General features: G+C 47.4%; 1 protein-coding gene across 7 annotated transcripts in view; it reads right to left on the bottom strand.

Moving 5' to 3' along the window:
* Positions 1 to 15,704, bottom strand: part of usp37 (ubiquitin specific peptidase 37) — a 95,539-nt gene that overhangs the window by 34,314 nt on the left and 45,521 nt on the right. For all 7 annotated transcript variants that reach the window (XM_069936013.1, XM_069936017.1, XM_069936018.1 and 4 more), the window contains 5 exons: positions 10,997 to 11,097; positions 10,188 to 10,348; positions 7,689 to 7,766; positions 3,814 to 3,911; positions 1,316 to 1,394 (listed from right to left, as the gene is read on the bottom strand). In XM_069936013.1, coding sequence (XP_069792114.1) covers positions 1,316 to 1,394; positions 3,814 to 3,911; positions 7,689 to 7,766; positions 10,188 to 10,348; positions 10,997 to 11,097 — 517 coding nt within the window. The remainder of the gene's footprint in view (positions 1 to 1,315; positions 1,395 to 3,813; positions 3,912 to 7,688; positions 7,767 to 10,187; positions 10,349 to 10,996; positions 11,098 to 15,704) is intronic.

The raw sequence follows: 15,704 nt of genomic DNA, 5'->3' as shown, positions 1-15,704 counted from the left end.
TTTAAAATTTTGACATACACCACAGGAAAATCCACACAGACACAGGGACAGGGCCATTTCGGAACCTGGCCGCCAGCACTGTAGCAGTGTTACACTAACTGCTACGCTAACCATGGTACAACTGGACAGGATACTTCCAATGTGCACCCCAAAAAATTGCAAATATGCTTCCTGCTGTCTAGGAAGGGTGATGTAATTCCTTACCTTGATGAAGCAAGAATGAACAGCAAACTTTTTACATCAACAAGGTCTGATGCATGCAACTATTATACACGTACTCAACAAGATTCCCTGACAAGCCTTCAATTTTCCCTCCGTCACAACTCGAAACAAATCTTGCTCACCCAGCATTATGCTTGAAAACCAATACGGACTTGGACACTTACAACAATGACAAATGTTCACATCAAATAAGCTTTTCATCACTCCCCCCAATTTTTCTTTTGTGGCTAGGTGTCAAATTTTGTTCCTTCCAATACGATCTTAACGGGTAAATTAAAAGTGCAGGTTGTTGTTAATTTATCTGTTTTGCTGGTGTTAATGTTGTTGCAACTTCCCAAATTTTGAGAGATAATGTATGAAACTGAATTTAATAGATGATGAGATTTGGTCCCAGTGCTATAGTCGATGCATTAATATCCTAATGCTATACAGTATATACTCATGTAATTGTTGATTTTTTTGGGTCAATTTTGTTTGGGGGGGGGGGGGGGTTGTTGACTTTTACACGTGTCATACTTTTAATTGCAGCAAGCACCTGTGTCGTTCAAGGCGTTGGGAGCTCAGAAGGCCGGGACCAGGTGGTGAGTCTGCGCTTGGGTGTCGGGAGCACAGATGGGCAGGCGACCGGGGCCTAGGAGATAGTCTGTGGCCAGGATGTTGGAAGCTCGGATGGGCGAAAGGCCAGGGTGTCAGAAGCTCCAGAGGGCAGGTCGCAGAGACGAGGATCCTCGGTCAGGGTGTTGGCAGCTCCGTTGGACAGACAGGCAGCTGGGGCCAAAAAGGGGGAGTTGACTATTACACGGTATCAACAATTACACGAATACATACAGTACATACTACTATCAAGAACACCCAGAACTGAAATTATACATTTAAGTCCTCACACACTCTCAAAGAGGATCTGACATAAAATGGCATTTACAGTGTATTCAGTGGGATTAGTTTCAGATAAAACACACTTCCCATCCCAGCAAAGTAGCTGCACAATTTCATCTGTGACTTCAATCTCCTCAGTAAACCCAGTAGCAACAAAGCAAAGTGGAAATTAGAAAATGGAGGAGGCAAAGCGGCAGAATACCTCAGGAAGGCTCACCTGTCCAAGAAGGAGTTCCCAGGGGAGTAATCCTTGGAAGGGGCTCTACTTCCATAAAAAGACTGGAGTGGCATCATACCTGCAAAGAGTAAGAAATATTTTAAGCAGAGCTTGGATTCAGTGGACTCCATCCAGATCCACATTCATCTTTTGTATATACTCCAGCTTTAACATAACATAACAATTACAGCACGAAAACAGGCCATTAGGCCCTTCTAGTCTGCACCGAACCAAACAATCCTCTCTAGTCCCACCTACCTTCACAATGACCATAACCCTCCACCTTCTTCTCATCCATATACCTGTCCAGCTTTTTCTTAAATAATAAAATTGACTCCGCCGCCACTATTTCTCCCAGAAGCTCATTCCACACCGCTACCACTCTCTGAGTAAAGAAGCTCCCCCTCATGTTACCTCTAAACCTCTGCCCCTTAACTCTCAACTTATGTCCTCTTGTTTCAATCTCTCCTACTCTTAACGGAAATAGTCTATCCACATCCACTCTGTCTATCCCTTTCATAATCTTAAATACCTCTATCAAATCCCCTCTCAACCTTCTACGCTCCAAAGAATAAAGACGTAATCTGCCCAATCTCTCCCTGTACTCTAGATGCTTAAACCCAGGTAACATTCTGGTAAACCTTCTCTGCACTCTCTCCACTCTGTTTATATCCTTCCTCTAATTAGGCGACCAGAACTGCACACAGAACTCCAAATTAGGCCGCACCAACGTCTTATACAATCTCAACATCACCTCCCAACTCCTATATTCCATGCAATGATTGATAAAGGCCAGCATACTAAAAGCCTTCTTCACCACCCTATTCACGTGAGTTTCTACCTTCAGGGAACGATATACCGTTACTCCTAAATCTTTCTGCTCTTCTGTATTCCTCAATGCTATCCCATTTACCACGTATGTCCTGTTCTAATTCTTCTTACCAAAATGAAGCACCTCACACTTATCAGCATTAAATTCCATTTGCCATTTTTCAGCCCACTTTTCTAAGCATCCCAAATCCCTCTGCAATCCTTGAAAACCTTCTTTATTATCCACTATTCCACCTATCTTAGTATTGTCTGCATATTTACTAATCCAATTCACCACCCCATCATCTAGATCATTAATGTATATAATGAACAACAATGGGCCCAATACAGATCCCTGAGGCACACCACTGGTCACCGGCCTCCAACCTGACAGACAATTTTCCACTACCACTCTCTGGCCTCTCCCTTTCAGCCAATGTTCAATCCATTTGACTATCTCAAAATTTATACCTAAAGACTGCATCTTCCTAACTAACCTTCCATGTGGTACCTTATCGAAGGCCTTACTGAAGTCCATATAGACAACATCCACCGCGCTACCCTCATCCACATTCCTAGTCACCTCTTCAAAAAATTCAATCAGATTGGTCAAACAGGACCTTCCGCCCACAAATCAGTGTTGAGTGCTCCTGATCAGACCCTGTCTAACATCTAAAGAACAAGCAATTATACGGAAAGAAGAGCTGTTCTGAACTTCTTTCTCCAAAAGTCCTCAGCAAAGTGAAAACATGATGCTGGAGAAACTCACCAAGTCAAACCGTGTACTTTACATAGCAAAGATAAAAACACATAACCCATGTTTGGAGCTTGAGCCCTTCATCAAGCTAAACCTTGATGAAGAGTTCAAGCCTGAAACATTGGCTCTGCATCTTTAACTTTGCTCCATAAAGTTCATGGTTTGACCTGCTGAGTTTCTCCAGCCTTGTGTTTTTACTTCAACTACGGTGTCTGTAGATTTTCATCTTTTACTTCAGACCCCAGCAAAGCATCTATCAGAGTAGAAATTAGATCACTGTGCCTTGGTACTGGTGACAATAAACTTGATAAATAAAAGTGCTGGAAATATTCAGATTCTGTGGAGAAAAGAGCGTGCTCAGTTTCTCCAGCATCATGTGTGCATGTTGCTCCAAATTAGAGGTTGATGGCTTTTCACAGAACTATACAAAGTTAGAAGATAAAAGAACCTGCAGATGCTGAAATGTGGAACAAAAAAAAACAGACCAATGGAAGAACTCAAAGGGTCCAGCAGCATCTGTGGAGGCAAAAATCTGCAAGTTGATGTTTCAACTTGAAACCCTGAGCTGAGCACAAGCAATAGGTCTAACTGGGGAGGCAACCTGGTATGGACAAGATGGGCTGCAGGGATTGTTCTGTGCTCCTGTAACACTAACTATAATTTGATTCAGGGTCTCAACCTGAAATGTGACCTACACCTTTTAACTGTGGTGAAAAGAAAACGGAAGACATCATGGAAACACTGGAGAAGGTGCCATCAACTGGGCTAGTATTCTTGAGCAAACAGAAGCACCAAGAATAATTTTCTACATGTCAAACCTGTGAGGAATCTTGTTTAGTCCATCTCTCACAAACAGTTGGAGCAGGAATTCAGTGAATGAAGATATCAAGGAATCAATCTCACAATTTGTTTGAAAAGAAGAAAAACCTACCAGAACTCCTGTTTTCCTCAACCTGCTTCAAGCCCAGTTGCTTTTCACGGCAGGTGTTCAGGAACTTAAGAGCAGAGTCACCAGTTGCCTTGTTATTGCTGGAACAACAACCAATTTAGATTAAAAAGATCAATGTTTTATACTATCATAGAGCACAGAAAAAGCCCTTTGGCCCATTTAGACTGTGCCAAATTATTCTGCTTCCTCCCACTTACCTGCACCCAAACCGTAGTCCTACATACCCCACCCATCCTTGTACCTATCCAAATTTTCTTAAATGGAAAAATTGAGCCTGCATTTACCACATACAGCTGGCAGCTCATTTCACACTCTCATCTCTCTGCAGGAAGAAATTCCCCATAATATTCCTTGAAACATTTCATCTTTCACCCTTAACCTGTCCTCTCGATCTTTTCTCACCTAACCTCAAGAAAAATCCTGCTTGCATTTATTCTATTTTTAATTAAAATAATTTTAAAAAAATAAAATTCTGCAGGATCTGTGCCCAAGATGCCAGTACCTATGCTTGGCAGTAGCCACAAGGAGTTGCAGGTTCTAGGAGAACAGCAGGCTGGAGTAGAGCCGCAGAAACAGGGAGAACACTCAGTAAAGAAGGAGAAACAGAGGGGATGACTCTGCAGGAGAGTGAACACAGCGGCAAATCAGTAAAGGCCTCAATGGCTGAAGGACCCCACAGGACGGTGAGCACGGCAGATGACTAGTGTGGGGCTTAGTGGTTGAAGGACCCCACAGGACGGTGACCACGCAGATGACCCGTGAGGGGTTTAGTGGCTGAAGGACCCCACAGAACGGTGACCATGGCAACAGACCAGTGAGAGGCTCCCCAGCTTCAGGACCCACACAAGCTGCAGGCTGTCAGCAACTTGGGGGTCAAGGGGCTTATGGAACTCGGATTCACGAGGGTGCTGAGGGCAAGAAGGGGTCCCAAAGCACCACAGACGCTGAAGGCTTTTTGATCATGATGGAGGTTTGGATCTGGAGCTCAGGTTGCCAATGGATCGACGAGGGGTCTGTGAAATTGCAGAGGCTATGGGAGCTCTGGAGGCGAATCCATGGATACTCAGGGTCTCTGAGGGGCACCAGGCAATACTCTTTGGTCTGCTTGCCAGCAGGGAGACAGAAACTTGAGTAATATTATATTTCTGTATTATTACATAATAAAGCAATCTTGAATCTATACCCCTCATAATTTTGTACATCTGTCAAATCTCCCCTCATACTCCAATGCTCCAGGGAATAAAGTCCTCACCCATTTAACTTTTCCCTGTAATCTGTTCCTCAAATCTCTGCAATATCCTTGAAAATATGTTTGGCACACTTTCAATCTTGTTGATAACTTTCCTGAAGGTAGGTGACCAACAATGCCCATAATACTCCAAATTTGGCATCACATATGTTTTATGCAATTTACCATAATGTCCCAACTCCTATACGCAATATTTTATAAAGGTCAACGTGACAAAAGCTCTCTTTACAGCCTTAACAGTGGCACGAATTTCAGATAATTATGTCCCTTCATTCCCAGGTCCCTCCATGGAATTGCATTCTTTAGTGATCAAGGTAACATTCTATCCCAGCTAATCAAGGAAAGCAGTTACATCCTCTTTAATACCCAAGAAACTGCAGATGCTGCAAAATGGAGCAAATCAATTTGTTGGAGAAACTCAGCAAGTCGAGCAGCATTAGAAGGGGAAAAAGAATGGTCAACGTTTTAGGTCAAAACCCTACAAGAGAGGGATGAAAAGAAGAGCAGCTGGTGTAGAGGACAGAGTGGGACGACTGGGACAGAAGTTCATGTGGGATAGGTGAACCAGGGAAAGGTGAAGCGTAACACACAGAAGTAGATTAGTGGTTGTCCAAAGGGGGGAGAGAGTGGCAAGAAAAACAAAGGGGTCATGTGGAGGAGGCCAAGTCATACAGGGTGGAGTGGGTGATTAGAAGATAAAGGTTTCCAGTGTTGGAATCTTATGAGGTGACAATTATAGTATAGAGATCAGATCAAACTGGTTGGGGGGGGGGGGGGGGGGTAGTGGTAGGTGCATAGCTTCGTTTTTACCTTCCCCTCTTCAAGCAGAATGGGGATAGAGATCCTCTCATCCTCATCTTTCACCCCACTGGCTACTGCATTCAGCACATTATTCATCCATCCTCTCTCATTTCCTTAAGATGCAATTAGACCCAACTACCAGACAGAACCCCCCCCCCCCCCCTTTGCACAGGGATTGCTCCCTCTGTGATTCCCTTGTTCGCTCATCCATCCCTTCTCACCTCTCCATGACCCCTGGTACTTTCCCCTGAACCCACAGGAAGTACAACACTTGCTCCCACACCACCATCCAGGGACTCAACAGCCCTTCTACCCAAGGATATTCATTAGCACCTCTTCTAACCTCATCTCCTGCTTTCAATGCTTCTGATATACTGTCTTTTACATAAACGCAGGCTTGGGGATCATTCCACAAAGCATCTATGCTCCATCTGCCATGGTATCCTGAGATCCCATTTACATGCCATTTCAATTCCCCTTTGGACCTGTTTGTCCTGGGCCTTCTCTATGGCCAGACTGCCAGAGTGAGTCCCAACATAAACTAGAGGAACAACACCTCATTTTCTGCCTGGAAGACTACATAACTATGATCATAATATGTTCAAAAGTCAGGTAATGAGTCCTCTCTTCAATACCATCTCCACTCTCGTCCGTGTTCCCCCCCCCTCCCCCACATCTCATCTTCTTTGGTTCCATCTCCCTCTTCACCACCCTCACACTTGATTCCCTAGTCTCCCCACCCAACCCTCACTTTGGTTCCATTTGGTTTCTCTTCATACCATTGTTGTCACCTATTACTAGATAACAGCACGAACAGCCTTGGTCTTCTACTCACCTCTCCACTCATCTTCCACTGACCCCTCATGGTCTTTAGCGTGCAAATTCGAGAAAATCGAGGAAAAAATTTACAAAATCACTTCCCATATGGTCGTTCGCACTGGGCGCCTTTTTAGACTGCAAGTACTCGAGTGCAAAAGTCCTGGGGGTTGGACGTGCAGTTGAGTGGATGACAGTCGACAAATTTTTCCAGAATGGTTTACACTGCAGGCTTCCTCCAAAAAATTGTAGGGGCCCTGCAGGATAAATCACCGTGCAGGAATTGACTCCAAATTCCTGCACATTCCTTTTTACACTGCCCGTGTAGCGGCAAAATTCCTTGATTGTGCCATTACGTGCCTGCAATCTAAAAACCGTATTTGTTTTTCTTGCCTCCCTCTGCCTTTGTCTGACATCTGCCAATCCACTTCAGCTGTGTTATGCTTCACTGGTTTAACCATCTCACAAGCCCTTGTCCCACTCTTCTCACCATTCCCTCCTTGCACTCACTTTTCTTCATAAGGCCGCATGGTTAGCGTAGCGTTTGCGCAACACTGTCAGCGCCAGCGATCTGGACCGGGGTTCAAATCCTGCGCTGTCTGCATGGAGTTTGTTTGTTATCCCTGTGTCTGCATGGGCTTTTCCCAGGGGCTCAAGTTTCCTCCCAAAACGCAGAGGTTGTAGGTCAATTGGGGATAATTAGGCAGGCACGGGCTTCATGGCCCAGAAGGGCCTGTTACTACACTATGTCCACATTTAAATATCCCCAATCTCGATGAAGGGTTTTGATCCAATATATTGACCATTCTCTTTTTGTCGACTGATGCTGGAACCATAGAGTTTCTCCAACAGATTGCATTTAACACTTTGTTTGACATTGTACACTGCTCCACCTACCTTATAAATTACAATGTATCTGGCTCTGACCCAGACCCATTCGGTTTCCTTGCTAAGATTAATTCTCAATCCTCGAGTTACTCCTGACACCAACCTGGAAGAGTCGTTCTCTTTAGGATAATCTTCTGTCAGTTCCAGGTCTGGGGATAGCATCCTCTTCCTCTTCTCAATCCTTCAATAAGAACAGTTACAGGATTAATAAACCTAATATGATAAAGATACAAACACATAATTGGAGAGGAATCAGAAAAAACATCAACTCTTAAGTGGCTTCAGAATAGCAGGCGAACTGAATGGCCTCACATTCTAGAGTCCTCCAATAGAAAGCATTCCTGCCAACTCCAATTCTTTTCACATACTTCAAGCACCTAAATTCTGAGGAGTACAAATCTCATTTATATAACATTACTCAGTCCATTCTTTGGAACACTGTTAATACTTGGACGGGTAATCCATCTAGACCGGATGCTTTCCTCAGATTCACTCTTCCTGAAGGCAGACCCCATGTCATCCTTGGGTAGACTGGAGAGGATCATCAGGGGATGTGGGGATGGGAAAGGGTGGTTCTTCCCTGTTACTGTCGTCAAATTGGTTGTAGAAGGCATGAGTTTCTTGGGGAGTGACGCTTTGCCATGTGCCACTGCACCAGATTTGGTTTTGTAACAGATTATGTAATTTAGATGCTGTCACAGCTGACGGATGTCCTTTGATGTTTCCATTTTCATCTGGAATATCCATTTCGCCAGGGAAATGGCTTTTCGTTCATCATACCTGCTCCAGATTTACAGTAAAAGTCTAAAAATCCAGATGACAGAAATCCAGACCACCCGAGTGTCCGGACTTAAAAACTCTCAAACTTTTAAAAATTTAACATGTGTGCACAAAAGTTGTGGAAATGAACAGACTTTTTAAAAAATGCTTTGCATTTTATATGTGTGGTGATATGCCTTTACACCACTAGGTCACCAGGGGCCACCACCTGACAACCCTGTATATAAAGCCAATCAGAGCTCATGCTCCTCCTTCTGACCTGGGCTTGCACAGAGGTAAGACCTATCTGTATATATCATTCTATTAAAGCCTGCATTTAACCTTCACTCTGTTTCATGGGGTTAATGTCAGTCTCAATAAGAAAAATGTTTATTAATAAACTATCAACATTTACCTGTTAATTTCTTCTTTATTCCCCTAAAAACTTGAATTTTAAAAGTATTTCCCGAGAATCTGAAAAATCTGGACCGATCCAATTCCTGAGCAGTCTGGATTTTAGGACTTTTCTTCTTTGGCTTGGCTTCGCGGACGAAGGTTTATGGAGGGGGTAAAAAGTCCACGTCAGCTGCTTTTACTATACCAGGATACAGCTTTTACTATACCAGGATACAGCTTAGATTGGAGAATGGGTCTGATCATCAAGGTTAACAGAGCTCGGGATTTTCTCTTTGGAGTGAAGAATGAGAGGTGACTTAATAGAAGTCTACAAGATCATGGGAGGAAGATAGGATGGACAGCCAGAACCTTTTCCCCAGGACGACAGTAGCAAATACCAGAGGACGTCTGCATAAGGTGAGGGGAGAAAAGTTTGAGATGTCAGAGGCGAATGTTTTTTTTAAATAAATCAGTTGTGGGTGCCTGGAATGCATTGCCAGTGGTGTTGGAGGCTAGAACAACAGGGATATTTAAAAGACTCTTGAACTGCCATATGGATGCAAGAAAAATAGAGGGTTATGGATGAGAGGTTAGGAAGGTTTAGATTGTTGAGTAGGTTTATATAGGTCGCCACAACATCGTAGGCCAAAGGGCCTGTACTGTTCATCTTGTCCTGACACCCAGTTAAGCTTCGAAAACAAATTTTGTAAACTTTTCTTATATCCTCTTCAGCAACTCCATTCTCTCTTTACAATGTAGCAATTAGAATGGTTGAGTGTTCATACGAGTGCACGCATTGATGATCTTATGCAGATAAACCAGACACTTTGCACATATATATGGACTGTGTCAGGTGTGAGTGAACAATGTAAGAAGTTTAGGATGGTGCACAGAGAAGTTATTTCAAACTTCATACCTGCAGTACAGTCAGAGGCTACTCAATCAATTTAATCAGTTATACAGCAAGGAAACAGGCCCTTTGGCCCAACATGTTCATATTAGCCAAGGTATCTTCCCGAGCTAGTCTGAAGTCAATAGCATAATTTGCTCATCGTTCCCATCCACCTATTCTGGCTCATTGTTCTGTCAAAAACTCCCAAGAACCTGCACTCTTCTTTGTTTCAGAGACTCAAATGAATTTTTTTAAAAAATTTCAGCCTGAAAGAGGCTGACTGGATGATGGTTGGGGAAGGAGAGGATAATTGCTGGCAAAATCATGCAATCTTTCATTTTCATTCACACAGTTATTCAAGTCACCAACTTGTCCTGAATCTTTATAAGATTTTTCTAAATGGTGGTAAACTAACTCACGAAAACTCTCTCTTGTTGCCCAAGTGAAATTGTTTGATTTATTCCATCTTGCATTTATTTGACTGATGCATTGCATCTTCTCATTAATTGTTTGTAGTAAGTAGTAAAACTTCTGTAAAGCAAACCTCCTTCCTACCTGTTCTCCAACTTTGATGCTTTGGGAATGGTTTGAGAGGTCAAATTAAGCGTTGTCCCCAACCTGCTACCTGGGGTGCCGCTTGATTGTAAAGCCTTTGCCCCTCGGCCTGTACTGCTTGTGGTTTTCTGGTTTGGGGTTTCATCTCGTCTTCCTGGCGTCTGGAAGATATGTTTCAATGAGAAATTTGCAATTTGAGGAAGAAAGGGAAACATGCAAATGCTGGAATAAAAAAGCTTCACTGCAAATGAGGATGCAGAACATACACAAATCTCTCAGATGCCAAGTAACCTGCTTTACATTTCAGGTATTTCCAAGAGTGAGGAATAGATTCCAATGTTCACTTCATCTGCAGGAGATGGAGGACAGAGTCTCTACAAAGCACCCAATACTCCAGATGGAGAACACCTGAGAATCATTCTATTTTACAATTTGTTATGTCATCGGAAAGCGTGGTAAACTTCTGCACATGTACTGGAAAGTGTACTGACTGACTGCATCACGATCTGGTATGGGGGAACGAATACCTCTAAGTGGAAAGCCCTGCAAAGATAGTGGACACAGTTCAGTTCATCATTAGGCAAAACTCTTCCCACCATCAAGAACATCTACATGGAATGTCATCAGAGAGTAGCAGTAAGGAGGTACAGGCGCCACAGGACTTGTATCTCCAGGTTCAGAATTTACTTTTCTTTCTTTCTTGAATAGTTTAGTTACCAGCAACTCGAAATTCTGCCTGGTCTGCAGGGAAAAGAATCTCAGGGTTAAATGTGATGTTAATATATTTGAACTAGGCAATAGTTACCCACCTGATTCTCTATATTAGACAGCTGACGGTGAGAATCCCTTGATGTAAACCGGCTTCCCAATATTCCTCCAAAATTGCTGCATCCTTGACACGTCTTTATCCCTAAAAAGGAGTAGCATATGTGAGAAAGAACTCAATTCTTAGAAAATTAGCAGTTGAATAAAATGATCCTATCTATTGTACTAAGGTTAGACTGCAAGGTGGGGAGTTACACAATCCCTGGGTCTGAAATGATAAATTAATTTAGTTTAATCCTCTTCCAGATGGATTTTAAATGTCTTCCTATCTAAAAAAAAAAGGTAACAGAGATAACTGTACGTATAATTTAATGGTAACTGTGTAGCGGCAGCTCCTCTGCTCCTGCAATAACACACACAACCAGACAGGTTGAGCTCAGTGAGCAGACTCGGTTATTGCAGGCTGCTGGGCTGCACTTATACTCCCAGCCCGGAAGGCTGAGAACTGCACTGGAGGGCGATGACATCACATGGTCCCCAAGCGCGGGTTTCTGAGCCCCGTACTGGAAGGAAGGGAAACCCCCGACGGTGCTATTTTGGCCGGCTGCCCCGCCACATGACTGACAAGCGGGGCTGGTTCGCCTGCCTTGTGGTGAGCCGCCACACAGCCGCTCCCGAACCTGCACCAATGTCCTTTTGTGCCGGGCGGCCTCGCTTCTTGGGCTGGGCAACGACTATGGGCTCAGTGGGATCGAGGCTCAGTGAGCTGGCTTCAGCCTGTCCATGGTAAACAGCTCCCGCCTGCCGCCCATGTTCAGCGTGAATGTCGAGCCGGAACGCTGCACAACCCTGTATGGCCCCTCGTATGGTCGCTGCATAGGTGCCGCAGTCGGGCCCCGCCGAACGAAAACATACACTGCGGAAAACAGTTCGCCAGGAACGTGAGACGGGCGGGTGCCATGCCTGGGCGTCAGTGGGGGTTCGAAGAAGTCCAAGTGTGCCCTGAGGTGAGGAAGTAGTTCGTGCGGCGACCGCTGGGGATTGAGGTGTGTTGATGAACTCAGCAGGTAGTACCGGCGGCGCACCGTAGACCAGCTCAGCTGATGACGCTTGCAGATCTTCCTTGGGAGTGGAGTAGATGCCCAGGAGCACCCAAGACAATTCGTTCGTTCATCCGGTGAGGTGGGCCATGAGTGCCGACTTAAGGTGGCGGTGCAGACGTTCGACCAGTCCATTGGCCTGCGGGTGGTAGGCTGTGGTGCGGTGTAGCTAGATCCCCAACCTGTTGGCGAGTTGTGCCCAGAGCGTAGATGTGAACTGGGTGCCCCGATCACTGGTGAGGTGAGCTGGGATGCCGAACCGGGCAAGCCAACCATGCAACAGTGCTCAGGAGCAGAAGTCGGTGGAGGTGTCTGGCATCGGGATCGCCTCGGGACAGCGAGTGGTGCAGTCAACCACCGTAAACAGGTAACAGTTGCCCCGGGAAACAATGTCCACGTGAATGCGGCTGAACCATTCCTGGACGTGCTTGAACCCCTGTACGGGCGACTTGATGTGCCTGTGCACCTTGGACGCCTGGCAATGGGTGCATGATCTGGCCCAGCCTGCAATCTGCTTCCGTAGCCCATGCCATACGAATCGTTCTGCAATCATCTGGACTGTGGACCTGATGGACGGATGTGAAAGGTTGTGGATGTGACAGAAGACCTGCCTGCGCCATTGCTGCGGAACCACTGGCCGCGGGGTGCCCAAGTAGCACAGAATGGTGCCTTCGCCGCTCAGAGTCAGGAGGTCTCGGAACCGCAGGCCCATGATGGCAATCTTGAGGGCTCTCGTCTCCTCATCAGCTTCCTGGTCCCGGGCGAGCTGATCGAAGTCAAGGCCGGGCATCAGTGCGCAGATGGCTGGTTGCGAGAGTGCATCGGCAACCACATTATCCTTCCCTGACTTGTGCCGAATGTCGGTGATAAACTCTGACATGAAGGAGAGTTGATGCTGCTGGCGGGCCAGCCAGGGATCCTTTGCCATCACAAGTGCCTGGGTGAGGGGTTTGTTGTCGGTGAAAATGGTAAAAGTCCTCCCCCCCCCAAAAATTAGCGGAAATGCCGCACTGCCCAGTACATGCCCAGTAACTCGCGGTCAAAGGCACCACAGTTGCGTTCCGGCGGGCGGAGCAGGCGGCTAAAGAATGCCAGTGGCTTCCAATGTCCATTCACCTGCTGCTCAAGGACGGCACCGACGGCTGTGGCAGAGGCATCGCCAAAGAATGCCACATGCAGGTCGGTGTGCGGGTGGGTGAGCATGGTGGCCTTCGCGAGGGCATCCTTGGTGGCCTCGAATGCGGTGCAGGCTTCTGGGTTCCAAGCGAGCGTCTTGTGCTTGGCTGCGATGAGGGCAAACAGTGGCTGCATGATGCACTCAGCTCCCAGGATGAAGCAGTTGTAAAAGTTGACCATACCAGCGAACTCCTGCAGCTCCTTGAGACTGTCCGGGCATGGGAACTCCCTGATACTGGCAACCTTCGCAGCGGTGACCGTAGCTCCTTCGGCCGTGATGGTATGGCCCAGGAACTCCATGAACTCTTTCCCAAACTGGCACTTGGCCGGGTTGATGGTCAGGCCTAAGTCGGCACATAGATGGGCCTTGTGTTGCGCCCGGTCCTTGCTGGCGACAAGGATGTCGTCCAAATAAATAAAAACGAAATCCAAGTCCTTGCCCACAGAGTCCATGAGGCGCTGGAAGGTCTGAGTGGCGTTCTTGAGCCTGAACGGCATGCGTAGGAATTCGAACAAGCCAAAGTGGGTGATGATGGCCATCTTGGGTATGTCCTAAGGGTGCACTGGGATCTGCTGATATCCACGCACCAGGTCAACCTTGGAGAAGACCCTTGCGCCATGCAGGTTGGCCATAAAGTCTTGGATGTGAGGGATGGGGTAACGATCAGGAACGGTTGCCTCGTTGAGCAGCCGATAGTCTATACAGGGACGCCAGCCGCTGGAGGCTTTCAGGACCAGGTGGAGCGGCGAGGCCCACGGGCTGTCGGACTGCCGAATAATCCCCAGCTCAAAAAGGTGCAAAATCTCATCCTCCACTACCTGGAGCTTGTCAGGCGGGAGCCGGCATGCCTTGGCGTGAACCGATGAGCCGTAGGTGGGGATGTGGTGGAATACCTAGTGGTGCGGCGAGGCAGCGGAGAACTGTGGCTTGAGGAGTGTCGGGAACTCATCCAGGATCCACTGGAACTCATCTCTGGGCGTGCTGATCGTGGCCATCTGTGGTTGCTCCAAGCGGGAGGCGTCAAGGCAAACGGCCTGGAAGGTACGGGCATCCACCAGGCCCCTACCTCGAATGTCCACCAGAAGCCCGTATGCGAGGAGGAAGTCTGCACCCAGGATGGCAGTCGGGAGGGACAAGACGGTGAACCTCCAAGCGAAATTCTGTTGGCCAATCTGGAAGTGGACTGTCATCTCCATACGTCCGAATTGCCATTGCGTTGGCTGCATGGAGATGAGGTCCACAAGGTCGGTTCCTGGATTTGATAGCCGTGGCCGGGATGACGCTGATCTGGACTCCAGTGTCAACGAGGAACCGCCGGCCGCTGACATTGTCCTGCAGGTAGAGTAGGTTGTGGCCAGCTGCCGCAGACATTAACAGCGGCCAGCCTGGTCATTTCCCTGGAACGAGCAGGGCTGATGACACTTCCGAGCCTTGGTTCCCCAGCGCTGGTGGTAGAAGCAGAGGCCTGAAGCGGATGCTGTGGCCTTATTTATGCTCTTGGGGGGCCCCTGCAGGGGCCGGGTGCTCTACCGCAGCTCTAGGGGTGGGCTTGGCGTGGTCGGCGTGGTCGTGCCCGTGGCCCGTGACCTGCTGGACCACTGAGCCTTCGGAGAATCGTGCAAGCCATAGCCCTTGGGCCTTCTGGGCGATCTTCCTTGGGTCGGTGAAGCTCTCTTGGACCAGCAGCGGCCGGATGTCTCCGGGCATATGTTCGAGGAAGATGCGCTCGAAGAGTGGGCAGTTGATGTGCTCACCCATGAGCGTGAGTGTTTCCTCCATCAGCTCCATCAGGGACCTGTCCCCCAGGGCATCAAGGTGCAGCATCCGAGCAGCACGCTGGTACCTGGATAGTCCGAGGGACCCGGTAAGCACTCACTTGATGGTCTCATACTTGTCCTCGGCAGGTGGGTGCTGAACAAGGTGCAGCACGCGTCTGGTGGTGGCCTGGTCCAGGGCACCGACCACATGGTACAATTTGGTCGTGTCAGACGAAATCTGGCGGAGGTGAAACTGGGCCTCTGCATGGCCGAACCAGGTCACCGGCTCCTGAACCCAGAATTCAGGCAGTTTCACGGTTATAGCGCTGATCCCAGGCTCGCTCATGATGTGTTCAAAGACATTTGAACCAGCCGGGGTCACCAATTGTAGCAGCGGCCACACTAATCCTGCAATAACACACACAACCAGACGGGTTGAGCTCAGTGAGCAGACTAGCTTATTGCAGGCTGCTGGGCTGCACTTATACTCCCTGCCTGGACATGGCTGAGAACCGCGCTGGAGGGCGCTGACGTCACCCAGGTGTCATGTTGTCCCCAAGCGCAGGTTTCTGAGCCCCGTGCTGGAAGGGAAACCCCCGACGGCGCCATTTTGGCTGGCTGCCCCGCCGCATGGCTTACAAGCAGGGCCAGTTCGCCTGCCTTGTGGTGAGCCGCCACAACTGTATATATTTTATCAGATAAGTTTTCTGCTACTTGT

Source organism: Narcine bancroftii, chromosome 4 (genome assembly GCF_036971445.1).
Source record: "Narcine bancroftii isolate sNarBan1 chromosome 4, sNarBan1.hap1, whole genome shotgun sequence".
Lineage (NCBI taxonomy): Eukaryota > Metazoa > Chordata > Chondrichthyes > Torpediniformes > Narcinidae > Narcine > Narcine bancroftii.
Note: the sequence above shows the minus strand (reverse complement) of the source record. Positions and strands in the feature narration are given on the sequence as shown.